At 33.7% G+C, this 20,950-nt stretch overlaps 4 protein-coding genes across 12 annotated transcripts in view; 2 read left to right on the top strand and 2 right to left on the bottom strand.

The window, feature by feature from the left end:
• The window catches only part of LOC114942119 (protein-L-histidine N-pros-methyltransferase), a 34,154-nt gene extending 29,133 nt beyond the window's left edge, over nt 1–5,021 (top strand). Inside the window, exons 3-4 of one of the 2 annotated variants that reach the window (XM_085481398.1) lie at nt 1,074–1,286; nt 3,382–5,021. In XM_085481398.1, the coding sequence (XP_085337524.1) occupies nt 1,074–1,286; nt 3,382–3,838 (670 nt within the window). In that variant the 3' untranslated portion in view covers nt 3,839–5,021. The remainder of the gene's footprint in view (nt 1–1,073; nt 1,287–3,381) is intronic. The other variant, XM_085481399.1, reaches the window with a different exon arrangement.
• LOC114939941 (uncharacterized) lies at nt 3,905–9,584 on the bottom strand. Of its 4 annotated transcripts, none has more exons than XM_029314408.2 (7): nt 9,345–9,584; nt 8,537–8,779; nt 8,069–8,453; nt 7,544–7,934; nt 7,315–7,437; nt 7,039–7,171; nt 3,905–6,969 (listed from the first exon to the last, which is right to left on the bottom strand). In XM_029314408.2, exons 2-7 carry the CDS (start codon nt 8,776–8,778, stop codon nt 6,921–6,923), a joined length of 1,323 nt encoding a protein of 440 aa, XP_029170241.1. In that variant the 5' UTR covers nt 8,779; nt 9,345–9,584; the 3' UTR covers nt 3,905–6,920. The 4 variants fall into 4 exon arrangements, with proteins under 4 accessions (XP_029170241.1, XP_029170240.2, XP_029170238.2 ...); XM_029314407.2 differs by lacking the exon at nt 9,345–9,584 and adding an exon at nt 9,024–9,314 and having other exon boundaries at nt 3,905–6,965; XM_029314405.2 differs by lacking the exon at nt 9,345–9,584 and adding an exon at nt 9,024–9,313.
• Nucleotides 9,585–10,500: 916 nt separating this feature from the next.
• LOC114939936 (Golgi to ER traffic protein 4 homolog) lies at nt 10,501–13,580 on the top strand. Its single transcript, XM_029314396.2, has 6 exons — nt 10,501–10,655; nt 10,744–10,822; nt 10,936–11,170; nt 11,252–11,390; nt 11,567–11,707; nt 11,792–13,580. The coding sequence occupies exons 1-6, from the start codon at nt 10,543–10,545 to the stop codon at nt 12,039–12,041; spliced, it is 957 nt and encodes a 318-aa protein (XP_029170229.1). The 5' UTR covers nt 10,501–10,542; the 3' UTR covers nt 12,042–13,580.
• Shmt (serine hydroxymethyl transferase) lies at nt 11,657–20,607 on the bottom strand. Of its 5 annotated transcripts, none has more exons than XM_029314392.2 (8): nt 20,251–20,607; nt 17,948–18,281; nt 16,284–16,477; nt 15,976–16,187; nt 15,559–15,883; nt 14,966–15,465; nt 14,555–14,738; nt 11,657–12,136 (listed from the first exon to the last, which is right to left on the bottom strand). In XM_029314392.2, the coding sequence occupies exons 2-7, from the start codon at nt 18,125–18,127 to the stop codon at nt 14,572–14,574; spliced, it is 1,578 nt and encodes a 525-aa protein (XP_029170225.2). In that variant the 5' UTR covers nt 18,128–18,281; nt 20,251–20,607; the 3' UTR covers nt 11,657–12,136; nt 14,555–14,571. The 5 variants fall into 5 exon arrangements, with proteins under 5 accessions (XP_029170225.2, XP_029170221.2, XP_029170227.2 ...); XM_029314388.2 differs by lacking the exon at nt 11,657–12,136 and adding an exon at nt 14,245–14,452 and having other exon boundaries at nt 20,251–20,605; XM_029314394.2 differs by lacking the exons at nt 11,657–12,136; nt 17,948–18,281; nt 20,251–20,607 and adding exons at nt 14,245–14,452; nt 16,827–16,893.
• Nucleotides 20,608–20,950: the final 343 nt, after the last annotated feature.

The following is a 20,950-nucleotide window of genomic DNA, read 5'->3' as shown; positions in this document are numbered from 1 at the left end:
GGAAAACAGGAATAAGAATAGGAACGAGAAAACGACATGCGATGCTGAGGAGGAGGAAGGATGGAAGACGAGGAAGAAGGAAGAGGGGTGACTTAAGGATCCGCAGAAAGAAGGAACAAGGTAGAGAAGCTGGACGATACTACGAACAATGCGCCAACCGGGTCCGCGAGTTTCCCTCCGTCGTCCTGCCTCTCTTTGTCTCTCTTTCTCTCTCCTTCTTATTCTTGTTTATTATTCAATGGGCCCAGAAGGTGCTCGTTAATTGATGGCACCGGCCATGGCCGAACGGCGGCGCGGAAGAAGGAAAGAGGAAACCGAAGGGAGAAAGAAAAGGACTCGAGAAAGGGAAGGATGAGTGGGAGGAGGAGGGCAGCTCTCTTTCTCCTGGACCACCATCGCCTTATTTATAATGCCGGGGATAACCGAATTCACGATCAAAATCCCGCGTTCCGCGGCATTGATGGATCACCGCGACGTCGCGACGACTCCGGTATTTTCAAATGAACCCGCCCCTTTTTCCTCACGATGCCTCCGCACACGAGAAAGATAGAGGGATGGGGGTGGAAGCCAGTATTCCCCCTCTCGTTCGCCTCCTCCCCCTACCCTTAGGATGACATCGACGAATTCCGCGGGGCAACCTGCTGCCGCCTCGGAGATGCCTCAGGGATTCGATTTCTATATGCAGGTGTTCGTTTCTTCGATCGATCGATAGCCGAGGACCAGCGAGATCGGATCCTGTCCGGATCCGATGTCTTTCAAAAGCGAAAAGACATAAGTTGAAAGAAGCTAGTGAAATAAATGTAGATAAATTAAAATCCGATTGAAACATCTACGTTGAGAAATTAACGTGGATATTCTTGTTGCTTACAGGTTTTTTGTTTCTTAAAAATGTATATACACTTTAAAAAAAAAATCAATAATATCATCCATTATATTGTATAATTACTAGTCCGAAAATAATGAAATATAAATTGTTACTCAAAGTAAAAGGAAATAATTTATGAAACACTGAGCCATTTGCCTGCGAAGGATAGATGCGTTTATAACGAAAAATGGTTTTCATATTGTCACAGACTGCTCGGCCGCGGCTCCATGCACGTGTTCTCCAGCGAGCAATTTCAAAAGCTAATGGACGCAAGCGGCTTCACGGGCCCCTGGCATTCCTTAGTGGACCTCGGGGCAGGTGATGGCGCAACCACCGCCCACGTGGCGCATCTCTTCGAGAAGGTGTACGCCACGGATATCTCACCCCCCATGAGATGGGCTCTAGCGAAGAGGAAATTTACGTACGTAAATTACAAACAGCAGCGCGTTTTGAATTCTCTCGTTATCTTGATTTTTTAAACAGTGCAGTAATAACGATAAAGAAATAATAAATTATTAATTTTCTAAAGAATCAATAAATTATGTTACTAGATCATTTAAATTTCCAACACACGTTTATTCCTTGTTTATTTCTGACACAAATATACTTTGAGCCATCAATTTCTAAAAATTAAAGATTGGCTTTCGATGTCAAATTTTGAATATTTTTTTTATTATTTATATATAAGTAAGATTTACAAAAAAAATGTTCAATGTATATTATAATTCGTCTACAATTTGATATTTGAAATCAAAGCAAAACAAAATGTTCGGAAATTAATCGTTACTACAATCATTGTATGTGCCTATGCAAAGGCTATTCGGTCTGGAAAATCTTGAAAAGAATCCCTATTGACTGAGCGAGAATTTTTCAACTACAAAGCTCCCTTGCGAGCGCGCGGAGTCGCATATGCGAGAACGTGAAACAGATTACATTCTTCGAATCGAATACGAGCGACCAAAGGTGGGCGGTGGAATCTCCGTTGCTTGAACGTGTATTTGCATTTTCTCGGTGACACACAGATTCGCGCGACACGTATTTTATTCTCGTCACAGTTTAAAGCGCTATATTTACGATTTAACGTTTTCGTTCCTGGAGAAAATTATTTAAAAATTCCTTTATTCACGTTTATTCATGCTATCATACATGATAATTCAACGCGCTCTTCGATCGATTCTTAATTCATTTCGAATTGTTCCATCACAAAAGTTCACACAGTTTTTTCTATATATTTCCCCTTTACTTAATTTTCTTTATATTAAATTTTTAACAAATTAAAATTTATTTGAAATTAAATGAGTAATAAAATTTTATTATTTATCATTTTGGAAATTATATTCTTGAAAATCTCGATTTAGATTTATAATAGAATAATTGCTGCCTAGACATTATTCCAAAAATATGCCTAAAAATTAGATTGAAAGGACTCCGATGGATCTGGATTTTTCTGTACAACTGCGAATATCTAAGAGGAAAGAAAAGGATGTGTTCAATTTTATGCAAATGAATGTAACGCGAATCGGATCAATAAGAGAACGAATCAATAATCAAGTGTGCGCGAATGTTCGCGGTTACTCGACACAGATTCTCGATAAAGCTTGCGCGATTATGCGCATCGCTCCCGAACGAATTGAGTGGCTATCACGAGCGGGTATTATTACGGTTATCTCAAAAACGTGGGTCTCATTATAAAGTGAGATAAGATAATTGATCGACGGGTTCGGTCCGTTCTCGCGGCCGGATGATGTATAAAAGAGGCATGTTCGTCGACACCATTACACTTACACGTCGATACGTAATATCATCAACGCGTTAACGCCACTAACAAGTTTATTGCGCCGAATTGATTTGAGTAGAAGTTTACGGTGGCTTTTACGCTATCGGCGAACACCATCGCCAAGTTGCTCTGGTGTGTGTGTGTGTGAAGCTGCCATCTCATTTTGTGGAAACCTATCAATAATTAAGAGTTCTAACTTTATTTACAACTTTATTTACATTAGTTTTAAATTTCCTGATACTTTCAAAAAATAGTTTTGCCACGAAAATGTATTTGCCTTAGGACAAACAGACCCAGACTTCACGCAGCATCTCCATTTGTCCTATGACATTTTAATTATCAGTAATTATCAGTAATTATCAGAATTGAAAAAATTTACATCAGTTCTACATCAATTTCAAGAAAAGTCCTGCCTTTTAAAAGCAAAAATAAATATTGATTAAAGCTGAAATAAAGACAACCGGATATCTATATATAGATATCGAGACGAAACGTCAGTCGATTTTCGAGAATTCTGCTTATTCTAAAGCAGTTTATATGTCATTTTTGGAATGTACAATACCTTTTTAAAGAACAAGAAATTGCGCGTGTCAATCAAAAATATTTTTTATATTTCTTCTGAAAACAAAAATAAAATAAGAACTTAGTGAACTCTATGAAATGTTAAAATTATAAGATTTGCACACAAACATAATATACCCTAACGTTCAAGTAAATAAACGTACCTTGGCTTTTACAGAGTACTCGATGTAGAAAGATGGCATCAGGAAGCTGGTCCTTTCAATGTCATTCTCTGTCTGAACCTTCTCGACCGTTGCGATCGTCCAAATACTTTGCTGAGGTTACTGAGGACTTCGCTGGCTCCTGGTGGCAGGCTCGTCGTCGCTCTAGTGTTGCCGTTCAGTCCCTACGTCGAGGTTGGCGAGAGGGGTAATCACAAACCGTCGGAGTATCTGCCGGTGCGAGGAAGCGGACTCGAGGCTCAAATAGCCGGACTGATCGACCGGGTTTTCGCTCCGGCGGGTCTGCGATGTCTCGTCTGGAGCAAACTGCCGTACCTTTGTGAAGGAGATCTGGGACAGTCGTACTACTTCCTGGACGATGTGATCTTCGTGCTGGAGGCTCAGCCAGTTAATACGCGATCCTGCGAATTCGTCGCGAGAGACGTCGGTGTTTCGTTACAAAGGAATTTTTAGAGAGGAAGTATAAGTGTACGTGGAGAGAATAAATGGAGAGAATATGTGATATACAAGACGATCCTCTCACACTTGTAAAAACTTTAATAATTGCTGTCATGAGTTAGAATTATGCGAGAATACAGAAGAGCAATACTGGCAAGCGACGACGAGCTTAATGTGCAGACACAGCGGTTAGCGTTTGGTGTACGAATATCGATTGACGATCCGAGTTTAAAAAAGAAACAACGGATCGACAAAACAGTGCGCATTTTACAATCGTTTATCATCTTACTGTCGAATTCGGTGCGGAAACGTGTACACGGTTTTCTATGGTATAGATAATAACGAGCGCGAGAATAACGAGATCCGGAAATGAAATCTGCATTTCTTCTTCTTTCTTCATATATTCGACTCCGTTCGAGAACGTCCCTCTAGAATCCAAGTCTTTGTATGGCTAATTATTTATAATGATGAACGATTAAATAAATAATAATCGTGCTCTCAAAGAAAGTTACTATGTACGTACGTGTTAAGCGATAAAGTTAATCTTTAAAAAACGGGTAACGAAAAACGAGTCTTTTCTCTTGACTCTAATGACCATTAATTTAAAAAAATAAAACGATGATATCATCATTAGGCATAAAGTGAATGTAAAGCGACTGCAAGTCTTGCGACCTTTGTTTTAAATGAACAAATTTCGCATCGCACTTTAAACAATTGCACGATTGTATTCAAATAATTAATATGGACTATAGATTTATCTCGAACGTAGCCTCTCCAATGCCTCGCGAAATTCTATTTTGTATGTCAGATCAACTCTTCTTCTTTCTTGTCAGACTCTGTTTCCGCGCTCCCTTTTCTCCGTTTGGCATAAATTGCAGCGACTTAGTCATGGATATGCTTAATTGTGCGTCGGTCATACAACCGACCGATTGCGAGACAAACGGTGGTACATTTGCATTTCTTTTTTTTACGCAATAATAACTACTATAAGAAATAAGTCCATCTAGTTATTGGAAATACACTTTGGTGTACAACAAGTTATCGTCGAATTATGAACCATATTGCAGCAGCCTCTTTATCAATGTAAATATATATACATATATGTATGTCAACAAAAACGCAGTCTATAGAAGCCGGATCTGTACGATTAAACAATCACTATACGTGAAAAACGAATAAAGAATACCGTCATCGATTATTCTTCAGACTTATTAATCGTATCTCTACATGCATCCCACTTCTAATTGCACAGATACAGAATGAGAGAACATTTATATATATATAATTTGCCAAATTATTAATCTTTCATATTATAATATATATATATTTCATACAATATAAAAGATTAATAATTTGTCAAAAAAAAAATAAAAATAAAAATAACGAAACAAACAACTGAATATTTTGCACAGATGATGGATCCGACTCCTAAAATGGTAATCGATCGGCACATTCGCTGCATACGTGTATAGTAAATATAACAGATACATGTATAGAAAGACATCTTATCAACATACGCGCATTCATATAAAATTTTGCTATTTGATAGCCAAAACTTCGCATTCTCTCTTTCAGATACATACTTGCAGCCCCCACAAAACACAGCCCACGCATTCTAGTACCGCGCTATTTTCCATTCGCGATGTACATCGCTTCTTACACATTCAAAGACGAATGCCTATTACTTTACATTATCGAGAAAGAAGGAAACATTTTTATCTCATATCATTTATATGCGCGTATAACAACCGAGTGGGAAACGATTTTACTCCTGCTGTTACTGTTACGATATGCCATTTTACTCTCGAGACAGCGATCGATTGAAATCACAAACGCAGTCCTCCAATTCATAGTTTCTCGCAAGAGTAAAAACGTTTCTGCATAATACTTAGTGCACAGTGAAAAGTCTTTGAGCGTCAGTGTGAATCACACCCTTTGAGAATTCTCTAATGACGCAACGATTTTCGTTCCTTTTCCTTTACTATTATGTACGTTAGATATATATAATATATATGTATTAAGAAATAATCTGTTTTCTTAAAAAATATCTATGAATTGACCAATGACTTTTTTTACGTGCACACCGCATATACTGCCCATGGAGCTTAAAAAGTAGCATACACAGCTTTTAACATTCGTACTCGCGTGCTCGATAGCGAACAGTATTAGATAAATAACAACAATATATATTCATTTTATCCTTACAAATAAATAATAACGTATACATAACTTTTTTGAAGAAAATATATATACATAAATTGAGTAACGGCAATTTTTTCGCTAATTAAATAACTTCACTTTATGCTAATTGAAAGCTACTTTAAAGAATATATCTTACAGAACAAACAGTTAAAAACATATGAAACAAAATAACGTGAAACTTGGTAATCGAGGAAATTGTCATCCCTTTATGCATCTATGCCGCGAACTTTAAATATCAATTAGTAGCAAAAGCTTTTGTACCAGGCCAAATTTAGTCTTTGCTTCTTATTCCAAGACTTAAGCTTATATATGTATAACAGTTTTATACACATAGTAGTATATAAAAAAGACCTACACAATATATTATTAATCAGGTAATTATTGGAACACAAACGGCAAAATTATTAAATTGATACAGTAAAATATAAATGCTGTTCATACTGCATATTATTTACTTTGTGATGTCAAATGACGTTCGAGATTCGATATATTTATATATATATATATATATATATATATATATATATATATATATATATAACGTGGGATTAGTATATTATTCATCGAATAAGCCCCATAGGCAGAGCAATTACAATACAAAATCAGATTACAGTGATGAAACAAAGCTAATAAGAATCCCTAAAATGACGCGGTGTGTGAGTTTAGTCCTACATATAAATCTTTTTTTTCTTGCTACTCACGTTTATCACAGTCCACGCATGACTCATTTTGTCTCTTATTATTTGAAGTCCTAAACGCCAACAACTTTTTGAGCAATCCATCGGGTTGTTTAGATACGAAACACCCAGCTAATCAATAAACATCTTGTGACTAGAACATCATAGAGCGCAAAACGACGAAACTTGGTCTGTCGCGAGTAAAGCGAAGACGACGCTTAATCTAGCTTACGCTGCTCGCACAATTCTTCTATTCCGCCAGCCTTTCTATTAAAAAATATATATATATAAAATAAATGATAAAGTTTGGAAAATTATAAATATTAAAATACTCACAATGATGACAAGTAAGGAGTACCAGTATGATCTAATCGGTGTTTATCTTCATTCTTCCAGCTCGAAACTGGTATATGCGGGGGCGGCAAAAAACTTCTCAACGATTGTACAAGCTGTATTGTATCGACCAATGCTGCAATTAGGAATAAACAATGTAAAAATCTTTGCACATTATTTCGATAAAGAGAATCTATATAAAATTTTACAATGAAATAGGTCCATGATGAAAAAAAGAAAAGTAAGAAAGAAAAACAACTTGTAAATAATTGAAATTACTTTTCTGAAGAGCCTCAGATTGCTTGCCGTATGGTTTACACATCGCCGGTCGTACACAAGCTTTCATCCTAGCCATGTTTTTCATCACCTCTGCGAAAGCACGCACAATCTTCTCTTGACCACCTGAAACAATAAAATAAATTCAGCATATATGCATTAATATAATTTTAATTTTATTGTTTATAATACATTTTAAAAAATGTGCAATATGTTGTATATAATTAATCACCTTCCGAATTTGCAGATGATGACCGAGATCCCTTTTCATTTTCTAAAGGCCATGCACCATTATGCAATGCCAACAGATCCTTGTTGGCATTTCCTATTCCTTGTAAGTTTCCTAAACCAAGTCCAGTGAGATTGTCCAAGTTATCCAAATTATTGCGTAAGAAGTCTGTCAACTTATGATCGGAGAGTGGTATATTAGGTATTAGAGATTCATAATGCTGCTTGCCAGATGCCACTTTTTTCTCTTGCGATACAGGCCGATGCGGAATATTTAATGATGGACGGCTTGGAGGACGTGGAAGATTCATTTGATTGCCAGCACCTCTCATCTCTGCTAAATCTGCTGCAGATCCTCCTCCCAAATGTGTATTCGGATTAGCACTACCTAGTGTCTGTAAGTAAATTAAATAAATAAACATTATATTATAAATGTATATATATAAATAAAATATATATTAAATTTAAAAAACTCAACTACAAAAAGCAAATAAAAAAATAGAAAATATCAAATGAGAATTTTACTCACTGCCTGAAAGTCTGTACTATGTGGAAAACCACTACGTAAAAGAGACGCAGTCGCTTCATTTTCCTGGATATAAGTTGGTGCCATGTGACCCATCTTCTGAGTGAGTTCTAATTGATTTTTGTAATAACGACAAGCGGGATTAGGACAGTTCTGCACGACTTCTATGATAAATTCCTTTTCCATTCCAAAACATTCCCTTCCGATGGTATAAGACTCCATGACTGCTCTGACTGTACCCTCCAAACCCAAATGTAAGCCATGCGGTCCATTCATATGTTTTAACATTACAGCATTGGCAAAGTGTTCGTAAGGAAGTATTATCTTTCCATTCTCTCTGAGGACTAGTCTTCCCTGCGAATCTAACGCTACTCGAGATGCCATCATCCTCTAAATAAATCAAACATATTAAAAATATTTCGCACAAATAAGTTGTTTCTATATTTAATTATAAAATATATTTATTCTTACTGTAAATAAGCAGCGCTTGGCATCATGGAGGCATCTTTAAATTCCGAAAAACATTGTAGCAGCTCGATACTGGGATTCCATCCCTTATTTTGCAAATATGCTTGTAACAACATGTACATCTTCTCTGTGACGTAACCAGCACTGCTTGGTGTAGCAGAGTAACCTGATCCTCCACCCGGTGGACCCATTTCTGTTTGCATACCTTTGGCAACAATGTTCTTCATAGTTTCCGCCAAGTCCATTCTGCGCAGGCATATGTAATTCAATATAAACAACTTGTGACGGAATATATAAAATCTTTTTAGAAATATAAATAAATCTTCTTCTCTACACAAGTATATAAAATCATACTATTTAACATCATACTTGTGTGCATAAAAGGACACATGATCCTCCAAAAACAAGAGGCATGATAATAAAACAAGTAAACATACACAGAGCAAATAGACATTAAAGAGTCAGTCAATATCAGTCAAGACTGACATACAACAAATCATCCATTCTCGCGCGTGATTTCCCGCCTCGAAAGAGAGTCATCCGGAGCTCGAGTATACAGTGCCTCCTCGTCAGCGAGAAGCCACCCGGTCGAGCCCCAGCCGTGAACGGCGATCGCTCATCAACATCATCGTCGTCGTCGTGGAGCGTCCAGAGCGACTCTCTCGGCACGGCCATTGTTATCGTCCCGAAGCTCGCCGGCGAAACCGATAAAAAAAGTGGTCGGCCCCGCGAGCGAGCCACCGCCCCCCTTCCGACAAGGCGCAACGGGGGGACAGACCGCAATGTTGCTCTCTCGGAGCAGTACACTCACCCCGTATCGCGGCCACCGCTGCTCCGCACTCCTCCGCTCGCACGGCGTAGCCGGGGATAGCCCCAGGAGCCCGGGGTCCTACGTCGCTAATCGCCGTTCCTCGGCATCGCCTAATTAATTAACCCGCCCCCGGATCACATTTGCAAATAACATAAATCGCGATAATTATTTCCGCGAGGGTCACTTGCCAGGTCCGCCGCCAGGGGCGCCCCGCGCGTCTACGCGCTTTTCGCTTTCGCTCCCGCTTCCCTTCGTCGCGTGCATATATACACACACGCTGCATGTGCATGTAAAATACGTGCGGGATGCATCTGCATGTGTGTGTGTGCGCGCACACACGGCCGAATACCCGGCTGCGCTTACGCGACGCCACTTTGCGCATTTATCAATATTACTTTTTGCAATTGATATATTACGCCGCCCTGGTGCGCGACCGGCCCCGGCCCCGGCACGCCGTGCGACGAATTAAACCAGGCGCGCGCGCGCCCGCGTCTTCTCTGTTCCGAAAATTGCGCGCGGTCGTTGAACCCCCAGACGCGAATCGAGTCGGGCGAGACCAAACGTATTAAAAAAAAAAGAAATTATTATGATCACGGTACGTGACGCCGTACGATGATTGCAGATTATTATTATATTATTATTATTATTATTATTATTTTATAATCGTATAAAGACCATATTGTTTTCTGTTTATTAAATATATGTATTATTAAATAAATATATAAATAAATAAATAATAATAATAAATAAGTTAATTATCATTTTCTGTCAATTAAATACATATTAATTTTAATTAACTTGCATCAATTACAGTTAATTTGATTAAATGACGAAGTGAAATTAGCGCATTATTGTGAACTCGATACGAAATGCGGTGCCAATCGATAATGTCCCGAAATACATTAGTACCAAAATAGTTGGTCACGCGATGACGTAGTCTATATATATCTCGAAATTAAAACGCAATAACATTCGATGACTGTCCAATTTTAGCGCAACGCGTTGTGATTTAATCGAGCAGGCGTAGAGATTTTCTCCAATCATCTAACGTCGTACGTACTTTATAACGACATGCATAATTAATCTCGTATGCGTTTTTCGAAAATTTAAATCACGCACGTAGATCGCGGGGCATCACTGATGACACTGTTGCCAACCTTATACACGTATAGTCCCGAGGTTCTCAAATAGTGTAAACATGGCCTCGCGGTACAGTCACGGTGTTCAGCGAGTTTTAGCGAAATTAGAGGCATCGATAAACTCGGAAAATTATTATGAGGCTCATCAGATGTACAGAACTTTGTATTTCAGGTGAGCCAGCTGATCCGATCGCCTCGCGCTGTCAAAGCGCGCTCCCGCTCGCGTAAATCTCTGCCCGTTTAACCTCCTACGCTTACAGATATCTCGGCCATAGAAAATACTCGGAACTTTTGGAATTGCTATACACTGGGTCGATGCTTTTTTTACAGCATGAACAGGTATGCTCGAATATTACTCGGGTATCGCCGAAAAGTATCCTTCAATTTTTACGTCTTCTAAAAAAGAGCGAAGATCAATTTTAGACATTCTACCGACCACACATTTATTGCAGCATGCAAGTGGAGCCGACTTAGGAATCCTATTTATCAATGTTTTAACACAATCCGGGACGGAACCTATGCAAAGCTTCTTCGAGAAGATCACGACTTTGTTCAACTTAATGAGCCCTGCATCGCCGGAAAGAGAAGTATTTATTCAATCAGCGCTTAAATGGAGCGTAAAGGGTACAGATTATAAAACTGGTCATCCAGATTTGCATCAGAAGATAGCTCAAGTGTTTTGGAGAGGTAAACTGTTGAAAAAGAAACGACATTTGTTATTATTCCTTACACACTATGCATAAAGAACTTATTATTTTTTTTAATTAGAAAAGAATTACATAATGGCAAGGCAACACTTTATACATAGTAGAGATGGCTCTGGATGCGCAGCAATGTTGGTTGAACTTCACGAACAACGTGGATACATGAATGAAATAGACCTCTTCATAGCTCAAGCTGTATTACAGTAAGCATGTTAATTTTAAATATATAACATTGCAATATAATAATATGAGAAAAAGAGCAAAAATATAAAATTATATTTAAAATTTAAGAGAATCAATGAGAGAAACTAATTTAAAACGCTATTTATGTATAATAATAAATAGTATATGTATAATAGTAAAATTGTGAATCTCCTAGGTATCTTTGTCTACAAAACAAAGCAACGGCGCAAGAAGCCTTTAATTCTTACACTTCGAGGCATCCAAAAATAAATAGTGGCCCACCATATCTTCTTCCTTTATTAAACTTTTTATTTTTTTTACTGAAAACAATTGACAGGTATGTTGTACTTTTACAATAGATGTATACATTTTCATTGTGATAAGTTTATCATTAGTTTCTTTTTAATCTGATATTTTTCAGTGGTAAACTAGCAGTGTTTACAATTCTTTGTGAACAGTACCAGATATCTTTAAATAGAGATCCGTATTATCGACAGTACTTAGATAAAATAGGCCAACTCTTTTTCAATATTCCATCTCCACGTCCACGCAATCAGGGATTATTCGGTTCGTTATTGCAATCTTTCTTCAATGGCCTGGAGGATGATGATTCAGACGATGAACAACGAAATGTAGCTTCAACTTCACATGCTGTACAAGAACTTGATTGATTAAAGGTGAGACACTGTGCAGTGTGATGCTGAATATGGAACTTTTATATATTATTTCTCAATCCAAATACTTTCATCGACTGCTCCCTTGTTATCTAATAATAAAGTTTCAAATCATAATTATTATGTTTACAATTGAAAAAAAAGAAATAGTAATTCTGATTTGTATGTATGTGCGTGTGTGTCCTGATCACTGAGAGATAAAAGTTTTTGGGACAATTTTTCTTGTCAAAGGAACTTTATCAAAGTTGTAAGTTATGTATACTGAATTCAAAATAGTAATATTTACACCGACATCCTAATTATTTTATACATATTTAATAAATACCTAATTTTATATACATTTTTTCTCTTTTAATCATATAAAACAAATATGCAATAATGTAATGCATATTTTGCAATAAAAACTCAGTTTAAGAAAACTGATTGTAATAAATAATATTCAAAATACAACAATATATAAATAATATATAAAATTTGGAGGATTCAAATTTAATTTTATTTAATGTTATACATTATAAAATAAAGAAAGAAAATAAGCTTTCTAAGAATAAAGAGTTAATGTCATCTTCCTGTATATGCTGTTATGAATTCAGCACTTATGTACTTCGACTTTAAATAAAATCCTCGCCATTAGTTAAAACCTGTATACCATATATATATATATATATATGTATAGTATACACACATATATATAACACATATATATATCACATCAATGTATACCTGCGTGTAATTGCTGGGAAATCAGAAGATTTATTTTATATAAACTAAAACACGTATGACAAATAAATGTGACATAATTATAGCTTCCGTAAAAAGAATGCTTAATAAAATTGCTTGTTGCTTGTGTTGAAAAAAAACATTGAGAAAATAAATTATACTTATACTAGCTATACTAGCAACAAGCAATATATCTATTTATTGGATTCTAATAATATGAAGCGAATTTAGAATTTTAATGAAAAACAGATGCATATATTTAGTTAAGGAAATAAAATCGTAAGACCATCACTGTGTAATAAAATTCTTCACAGCATTAATTTTAATAAAAGTAATATTATATTGCTGTGTATTAAAAAGGAAACGGAAGCATAAACAATTTTCAGCTAATTTTAGCTTTGTAATAAATATATCCTTCTATATATCATCTATAAACACATTAAATACACATTGGAAAAATATCTTTAATACTATCTGTCATTTTATCATAATTATTTAAAATGCAAAGTTATATGTTGTTATATCAATTTGTGATAATTAAATTATTATTCATATTCGTTATACAACAATCCAAAAATTTATATAAAAATAATTTTCTATGCAAAAATTAAACAATGTATATTATTTTAATGTAAAGTTATGCATAATATTAATATTTTAGATTATATTGTTGTTCTAAAATGAATACTTTATCATGGATATCACATCACAATCAGCTCACGTGTGGGAATGCAAGATTAGTACTTTAAAAAATTAATTTAGGTATTATATTTGTATAAATCACTTGAAAAAAATATAATAACAAATAATCCAATATATTACTCTAAAAAGAAATTCCTCTTTCTGTCCCTCTAATAAAAACATTTAATTTAACAATATGTAAACTGAGAGTGTAAATATTCCTGTGTCGCACATCATGTGCGCTTTAATTAAAAATATTTACTGTCTCACAATACAGTAGATACATTGATACTCTTATTACTTCTTTTAAGTTTATGTCGTTTATGATCATTTTTTTCAAACAATTTTTTAATTCTAAATGTATTCATATTTAAATGCACAATATAATATTATAAATAAAATAAACAAATCTTAGTTTTTTTACATTTATCAATATATATATATATATATATATATGTATGGTTGTGAATCAAGATGTTTTTACATTAATATTTTTTATATACATCTCATTATTACTTATAATCATATTTAATGTATTTAACTTTATGTTATTATATTTACAAATAACCATTCATTTATTGATTGCAAAGAATGACAAAAACATTAAATTTTTCACAGACGTAATAAACATGAAAACAATATATATATATATAATATATATATATATATATATATATATATATACACATACTAGAAAAAATTAATACTTTTATTTTATTTAGAATTTTATATTGTGCATATAAAACTCATATACTTAAAAATAAAAACGGAAATATTATGAAATAAAATTGTGATAATATTTATTTAAATATTTATATTATATTTTACCAGAAAATACAGACAACTTTTATTACAAAATTTCTTAAATTCAAATGAGTAAAATATATATTTTTGCAATTATGCAACATTTTTATAAATATATATGCACTTGTAAAAAATATCTTATATTTCATATTTATTGATATGAAATTCTATTTTGTATCGCATCCGTATATTATAATACAAATCTGTACAAAAACGTGATATAAAAATTTCAAATGTATAATTAACACATCGAATGATGCGTATTGTAAAATGTTTTGAATTTTACATTGAGTAAATCTACTTACATATAGTGCTGCTGCAATTAATATATATCGTGACCAGGAATTGAAAATTGTCTTGAAAACGTTTCCACTTCCTCCCTCAGAGCCGCAACTTTTGCTTTAATTTTCTCGTCGCTACTTAATACTTTCTTATAATCAGGCAACTTTGGACCCGAAATAGCACTTACTTCCTTAGAAAGCTGCAATCCTACAATAAAATTTATTTCAATTGCATTATATTTAAACCTAAATTTCGTTTATTTAAGTCACAATATCTGACTCATTAATGCTCAGAAATATAAACCATTCTTTGAAAAAAATATCGCGAATAAAAAATGTAAATACAAATTATCACAATTTTTTATTATATATTTCTTATATTTTGACGATCAAAATCACAGAACGCTAACGACTTTTCATAACATTTATTATTACCTCTATCTATAAAATCCACGACTTTGTCAATATCTTTTTCGACGAAGCCACGAGTTGTAAGTGCGGGTGTTCCCAATCTAATTCCACTAGGATTCAATGCACTTTTATCGCCGGGAACAGTATTCTTATTGCAAGCAATAGAAATATCTTCTAGAATCTTCTCTGCCTTCGCACCGGAGATACCCGTTGATCTTAGATCCACCAATAACATATGGACATCTGTACCTTGAGTACTGATATTGTAACCGCGATCTTGCAAACCGGCGCACAATCTCTTCGCATTAGTCGCTATTTGCTTCTGATAAGCGACAAATTCTGGTGTTTGAACTTGTTTCATAGTAGTGGCTATAGCAGCAATAGCGTGATTGTGAGGCCCGCCTTGAAGACCTGGGAAGACTGCCTGATTAATTTTACTCTCTATATCGTACAAAATCTCCTTGCCGTCCTTCGTGACGCTTCGGACGCCTTTTCGGTAGAAAATAACGCCAGCGCGCGGACCTCTGCACAAAAAAGAGAAGATATGTCTCGCTATTATTATTTTATCATTACAATGAGAATATAGGTATAAATGTGTAAAAGATATAGAATTTTACCGTAAAGTCTTATGCGTAGTTGTCGAAACAACATCGCTATATTCGAAAGGACTGGGTATTATTCCAGCAGCGACCAATCCAGAGACATGAGCCATGTCGCTGAAGAGATAAGCATTATTCTCGTCAGCAATTTCACGGAAACGTTTATAATTCAGGCATCTGCTATAGCAGGAAACTCCAGCGATGATGACTTTCGGCTTGAATAATCTCGCTTGTTTCGCGAGCTCGTCGTAATCGATGTAACCACTCACAGGATCAACTTTGTACGGCATCGATTCGAAGAAAATAGATGTAGCGGAAATCTTCTTGTTCGCCGTGAAGAAACCTATAGCGTACAATATATATCATGTAAATAAAATGTACAAAATAGTTTCTGTGACAAAGAGAGATGTATCAATTCATTAATCAAATTTTTACCATGAGTAAGATGACCACCATCAGGCAAATCTAGGCCCATTATACGTCCGTGAGGTTCGAGTAAGCCGGTATATACCGCGAAATTCGCTGGACTTCCTGAATAAGGTTGTACATTACAGCCCCACTTTGCCGGATCTAAATTGAAGGCTTCCAAGGAGCGCTTTTGCGCCAGTAATTCAACTTCGTCGATAAATTCGTTTCCACCGTAGTACCTGTGAAAATATATAAAACACTCAAAGTTTAACAAGTGATATAATAAGTATTTAAGAGAAGATAAAAAAATGATATGAAAAAGCAGATACACTCACCTTTGTCCAGGATATCCCTCGCTGTATTTGTTGTGCAGACACGAACTTAGGCACTGTAGAACACTGAGAGACGTAAAGTTTTCACTTGCAATTAATTCCAATCCGGATTCCTGGCGTTTCCTTTCCTTCTTCATCAATTCGAAAAGTTCGGGGTCGGTCTCCCAAACGTTGTTACGAAGTATGTCTGCCATTTTCTGTTAATATTTACAAATTAGAGTTAGTAAAGAATTTTTATAGCAATTATAATTACAATTTTATTTATTCATATCTTAATATAGATAATATATATATTATATATATATTAGATCTGATATTTTAATATAACGACACTTTAATATTTATTTTAAAAAAATATATATTTTTTACATCCTTATGATATATAAAATTATTTATATAATTATTATTTAAAGAACAATATGTGATAACTCATTAAATTTGTTCAACTTGACGTTACTTTGTAAAATTTACAGAAATAAATCAAATTGTATAACAAAGTCTCTTTAATCTGACACTTTGAATAACTTCAAAAAGCGAATGCGCTACCTCGAGTGAAACTCAATGTCATATAAGACATACCATATGCATGTATTATACTCATATATATACTTCATCAAAGTTCAAAGTTTTCATTGATAACCCCGCGTATAATGTAATGATAGCGACAAACATTTATACGTCAACATATTTATACGTCATTCTGTTTTAGAATATAGTTGTCGATTATATACTTAATTCATTTCTCGTCATATTACTGATAGTGAATAGATAAATAAATTTAATGAGTATTATGTGATAAAATAAATATTAAAATGTAACAATAAAGACAAAAATAAGATAATTCTCAATCAATTAAAAACGTATATATGGAATATGTAATTTTTTTTTGTATTCAATATTTAATCGCATATTTTTCAGAGATAAGAAATAAGATTCAAGATATAATTTTTTATTTATAGAAAAAGAACAAAATAAAAGAGCTTGAAAAAATATAAATTACAATATGTGATAAAAATATTATATATGTATAATTATAGATTAAATAAAAATAATAATTATAATGACGAAGAGAGAGAGAGAGAAATATGTCCAAATTATATTTCTTTTAATTATAATATTGAAAAAGTTCAATATATATTTTATTTTCACACGATAAAAGTATTCAATCGTGTTTAAATCAAACCTATATACATTAAAATTTCTTCACATTTATTAAGATATTCATAAACTTTAAAGGACGATTATTTTAATATTAATAATTCTATATAAAAAATTTTTTAACTTATATTTAATTCAATATTCTTTCTGTTTCACGGTCCAGGACATTTTACATCATTAATAATTAAATAATACACTACTGTCCAAATATTAATCATAAGCACTCAAGATATATATTAAAGCATTTTGTAATACCAAGTTTATCATAATTCAAGCTATTATAAAAACATGATGTAAAATCCACAAATTCATCTACGTGTCTTTTCACATATGTACAATAAAAATTGAACAATCAACTTTTCGAGAGCCGATTTGATCCGATAAAAGATAATATACATAATTCAAGAATAAAATTATAAAATATACATATTCATCAATCGTAAGTATAAATGTCGAGCGTCATTTTTGTCGAGACATTAACGCCAAAATTAACGAAATCTAATACTCACTCGTTCCGGTATACGACACGTGGTTGAAAGATGTATATCTCTGCGACTAAGCAGCCCACAGACGTTTGGCAGCTGTCCTTGATCGACGAAATTCTTTATACAATAGCCTCGAGCCCTTAACAGGTTCTCGACCAATTGAAAACCACGACGATTCAAACTCAACCAATTCCCGGCCATCATCGTGCGTGTACTGACGGCTGATCAGCTGGTACCAAAAGCGTGCGTGCGTATATGATGCTTTTGCTGCACGTGACGAAATTCTGTTTCGCACGTGATTTCGCGTCTTCTTGGCACGTTTTTGGCCTCTTGGCCTCGATTTACGACGTTACAATTTCTGTTTACAAATTCAGAGCACGCTACTTGGTATTGCATCCGGACAGAAATCCAAAAGGAATAAAAGGAATATCAAAACACATTCTTCCTTTTTCTTCCTCCTTGCTGGATTACCATCCTTCTAGACACAGTACCACGCGTATAATATGTGATAATACCCGGTTTATTGACTCCGAGCATTGTTTTTCAGGAAAACCCAGTCATCCATGTTATGTTTACTGCGGTACTGGACGAAGCATGAACATGAACATAGGCGCAAAAAATGTGCGCATGCTTTGTCGTGACGTCATAAGCGCGCCAATTATTTTGATTATAAAAATATTATTGAATTTTTTTATATTTATTTTTCTTTTTTAAAATTTCTTAGACAAGTTTTTCAACATTTTATGAAAATAAGATTACACAAATATTTTTGAAAGAATTAATATTTAAGAAATATTATTTTTTATTTATCTCATGTATCTCATATGTATGTTTTTCGTAGTTATATTTCAATATTTCTAATTTTTCCTTTCTCTTTCTCTTTCTTAAAATTTATATATATATATATAAGCACAAATCTATATATATTTATAATTCTTTAATCTATATTTTTATTTCTTTTTTATTCCAATTGTACGATTTTTATTTATTTTTTTTTATAATATTTAATTACACATATCAATTTTTATTTCCAAAAAACACGATTAATGTATATTCTAAATTATATTATTACATCATCAATTCTATACTGATGAAATGTCTAATATTTTTATAATATAATAAAATATCTTTAATTTGTAATTAATGAGCCTATGTTATATTTGCATACACAGTGATAAAATGTATTAAACTTCTCTATTACAATTTACTGTTCAATACTTACAATTTTCACCTTTTCTTCATCATATTAACAAAAAAAAAAGAAAGAAAGGTTTACACGTAATATGGAATTTGCACGAATAATTTAAAGCATAAAACCGTTTTAATCACAAAACCGATCGTTTCGACAGCGGACAAGTTGTAGACTAGTTAAAGGCAAATCGCGGAATTCGAAAGTGAGTGAACGATCGATGACTTTTTCTCTCGTTCTGTCTGGACCGCTGTACACCGGTCAATCTGGTCCACATTTTTATCAAAGTGGACATCCGAATGCTTTCCCTTATCACAAGCCTGGCTTCTCTCGACCCGATCTTGTTACTCACCCTTATCGTACAATAATTTTTACATTGAGATATTTTTTCGCTAAACATTATATTATCTCATTAAATATTTGCAATAAAAATTTAATCTTAAATAATTTTTTTAAAAGAGAATAGAGAATGCAATGTATTTTAATTTTAAAATGAAACATGATTGATGATAAAGCTACTAATCGCATAACTATTATTAACACTATTAACTATTTTTTATTTTTATCGCGCAAGAACAATGTCAATATCTATGTCTATTTGTAATTTCATATTTGAAATGATATTTGAAAGTGTACAATAAAGTGTATGGCAATGAAAAGAGAGTTAAGATATAAAGTAATAGGAAAAATACGAAAGTAATAGGAACGATATGATATCTTCTTTACAAAGTGCAAAGTTCAAAGCAATTAAGGAACTACATTGAGGAGCGAGACAATATGTTAATGAACAATACAATATCTATTAGAAGGGAGAAAGATAAAAAAAAAGAACAGATATTTCCATGCGATTCTGTGAAAACATCATGTGAGAAAAAAGCATCAAGAGAAAGATAATTTATAAAGAGAAATATTGATAATACATTATTATATCCGAATACAAAATAAATAATTATTCAAATAAAGAGAAAGAATACGGAAATACAATGAAACTAAAAACTATCATGATGAGATACACAGTTCAAAAATATAGCACCATTATAAAAAACTATATTGCGTTTCATCGAAATTAAATGAAATTTCATTGCACGCGATAGCTCGTCAATTTGATAATGCGACTCATTATAATCCGGTCTTTCACCTCGATTTTGCAAAATAAGCATTTACTTGTAATGCAATACAACTGCGGAGAGAACACTGATGAACGCGTCGGAAGCAACCGAAGAAACTCCAGAGTAGAAAAAATGCCTTGGAAAAACTGATTACAAGTCACTGGTCAGTTTTTTACAATTTTCAATTTACTAAAAGCTAGCTGCTCAACGACCGAGTAAAAAATTATGCTTAGATAAAATCCTCTTTAGATGGCTAGCTACTAATCAGCACATATAGATAATTTCATTTTTTTAATCATTTTTTTATCATTAATTAGCTGACACTGTTAAAAGAAGCATTTTCCGAACGAAAATAACCAGAAACCTAATCAGGTCAAACAGATCAATATACATGATAACTGGTTTATGTCTAGCAAGAACTCAATGTGCTAGTTGTTATGTTCTAGAGTTATATATATACACAAGACAAACTGATCAGTAAATAACAGCCAAAATTCACAATATTCTGGCTGTTATTTTCCAATCAAGTGAATACCGAGATTACTGTTTACAATTTGGCAAATTCTTTTAAAAATAATTCGTGTTAAGTCTCGGAACGTCGGAAATCTTAGTAAATCTGAGACTTAAAAATGCATATAAAAGAGATTGATATCCGCACAGTGACGCATTTAATTTCTTAATATGCTATTTTTATCATGTGATAAAAAGAATAGCAATGTAGTATTCAAG

Source organism: Nylanderia fulva, unplaced genomic scaffold (assembly GCF_048542155.1).
Source record: "Nylanderia fulva isolate GAGA-0341 unplaced genomic scaffold, ASM4854215v1 Scaffold1, whole genome shotgun sequence".
NCBI lineage: Eukaryota > Metazoa > Arthropoda > Insecta > Hymenoptera > Formicidae > Nylanderia > Nylanderia fulva.
This window is presented reverse-complemented; position numbering and strand designations above follow the sequence as displayed.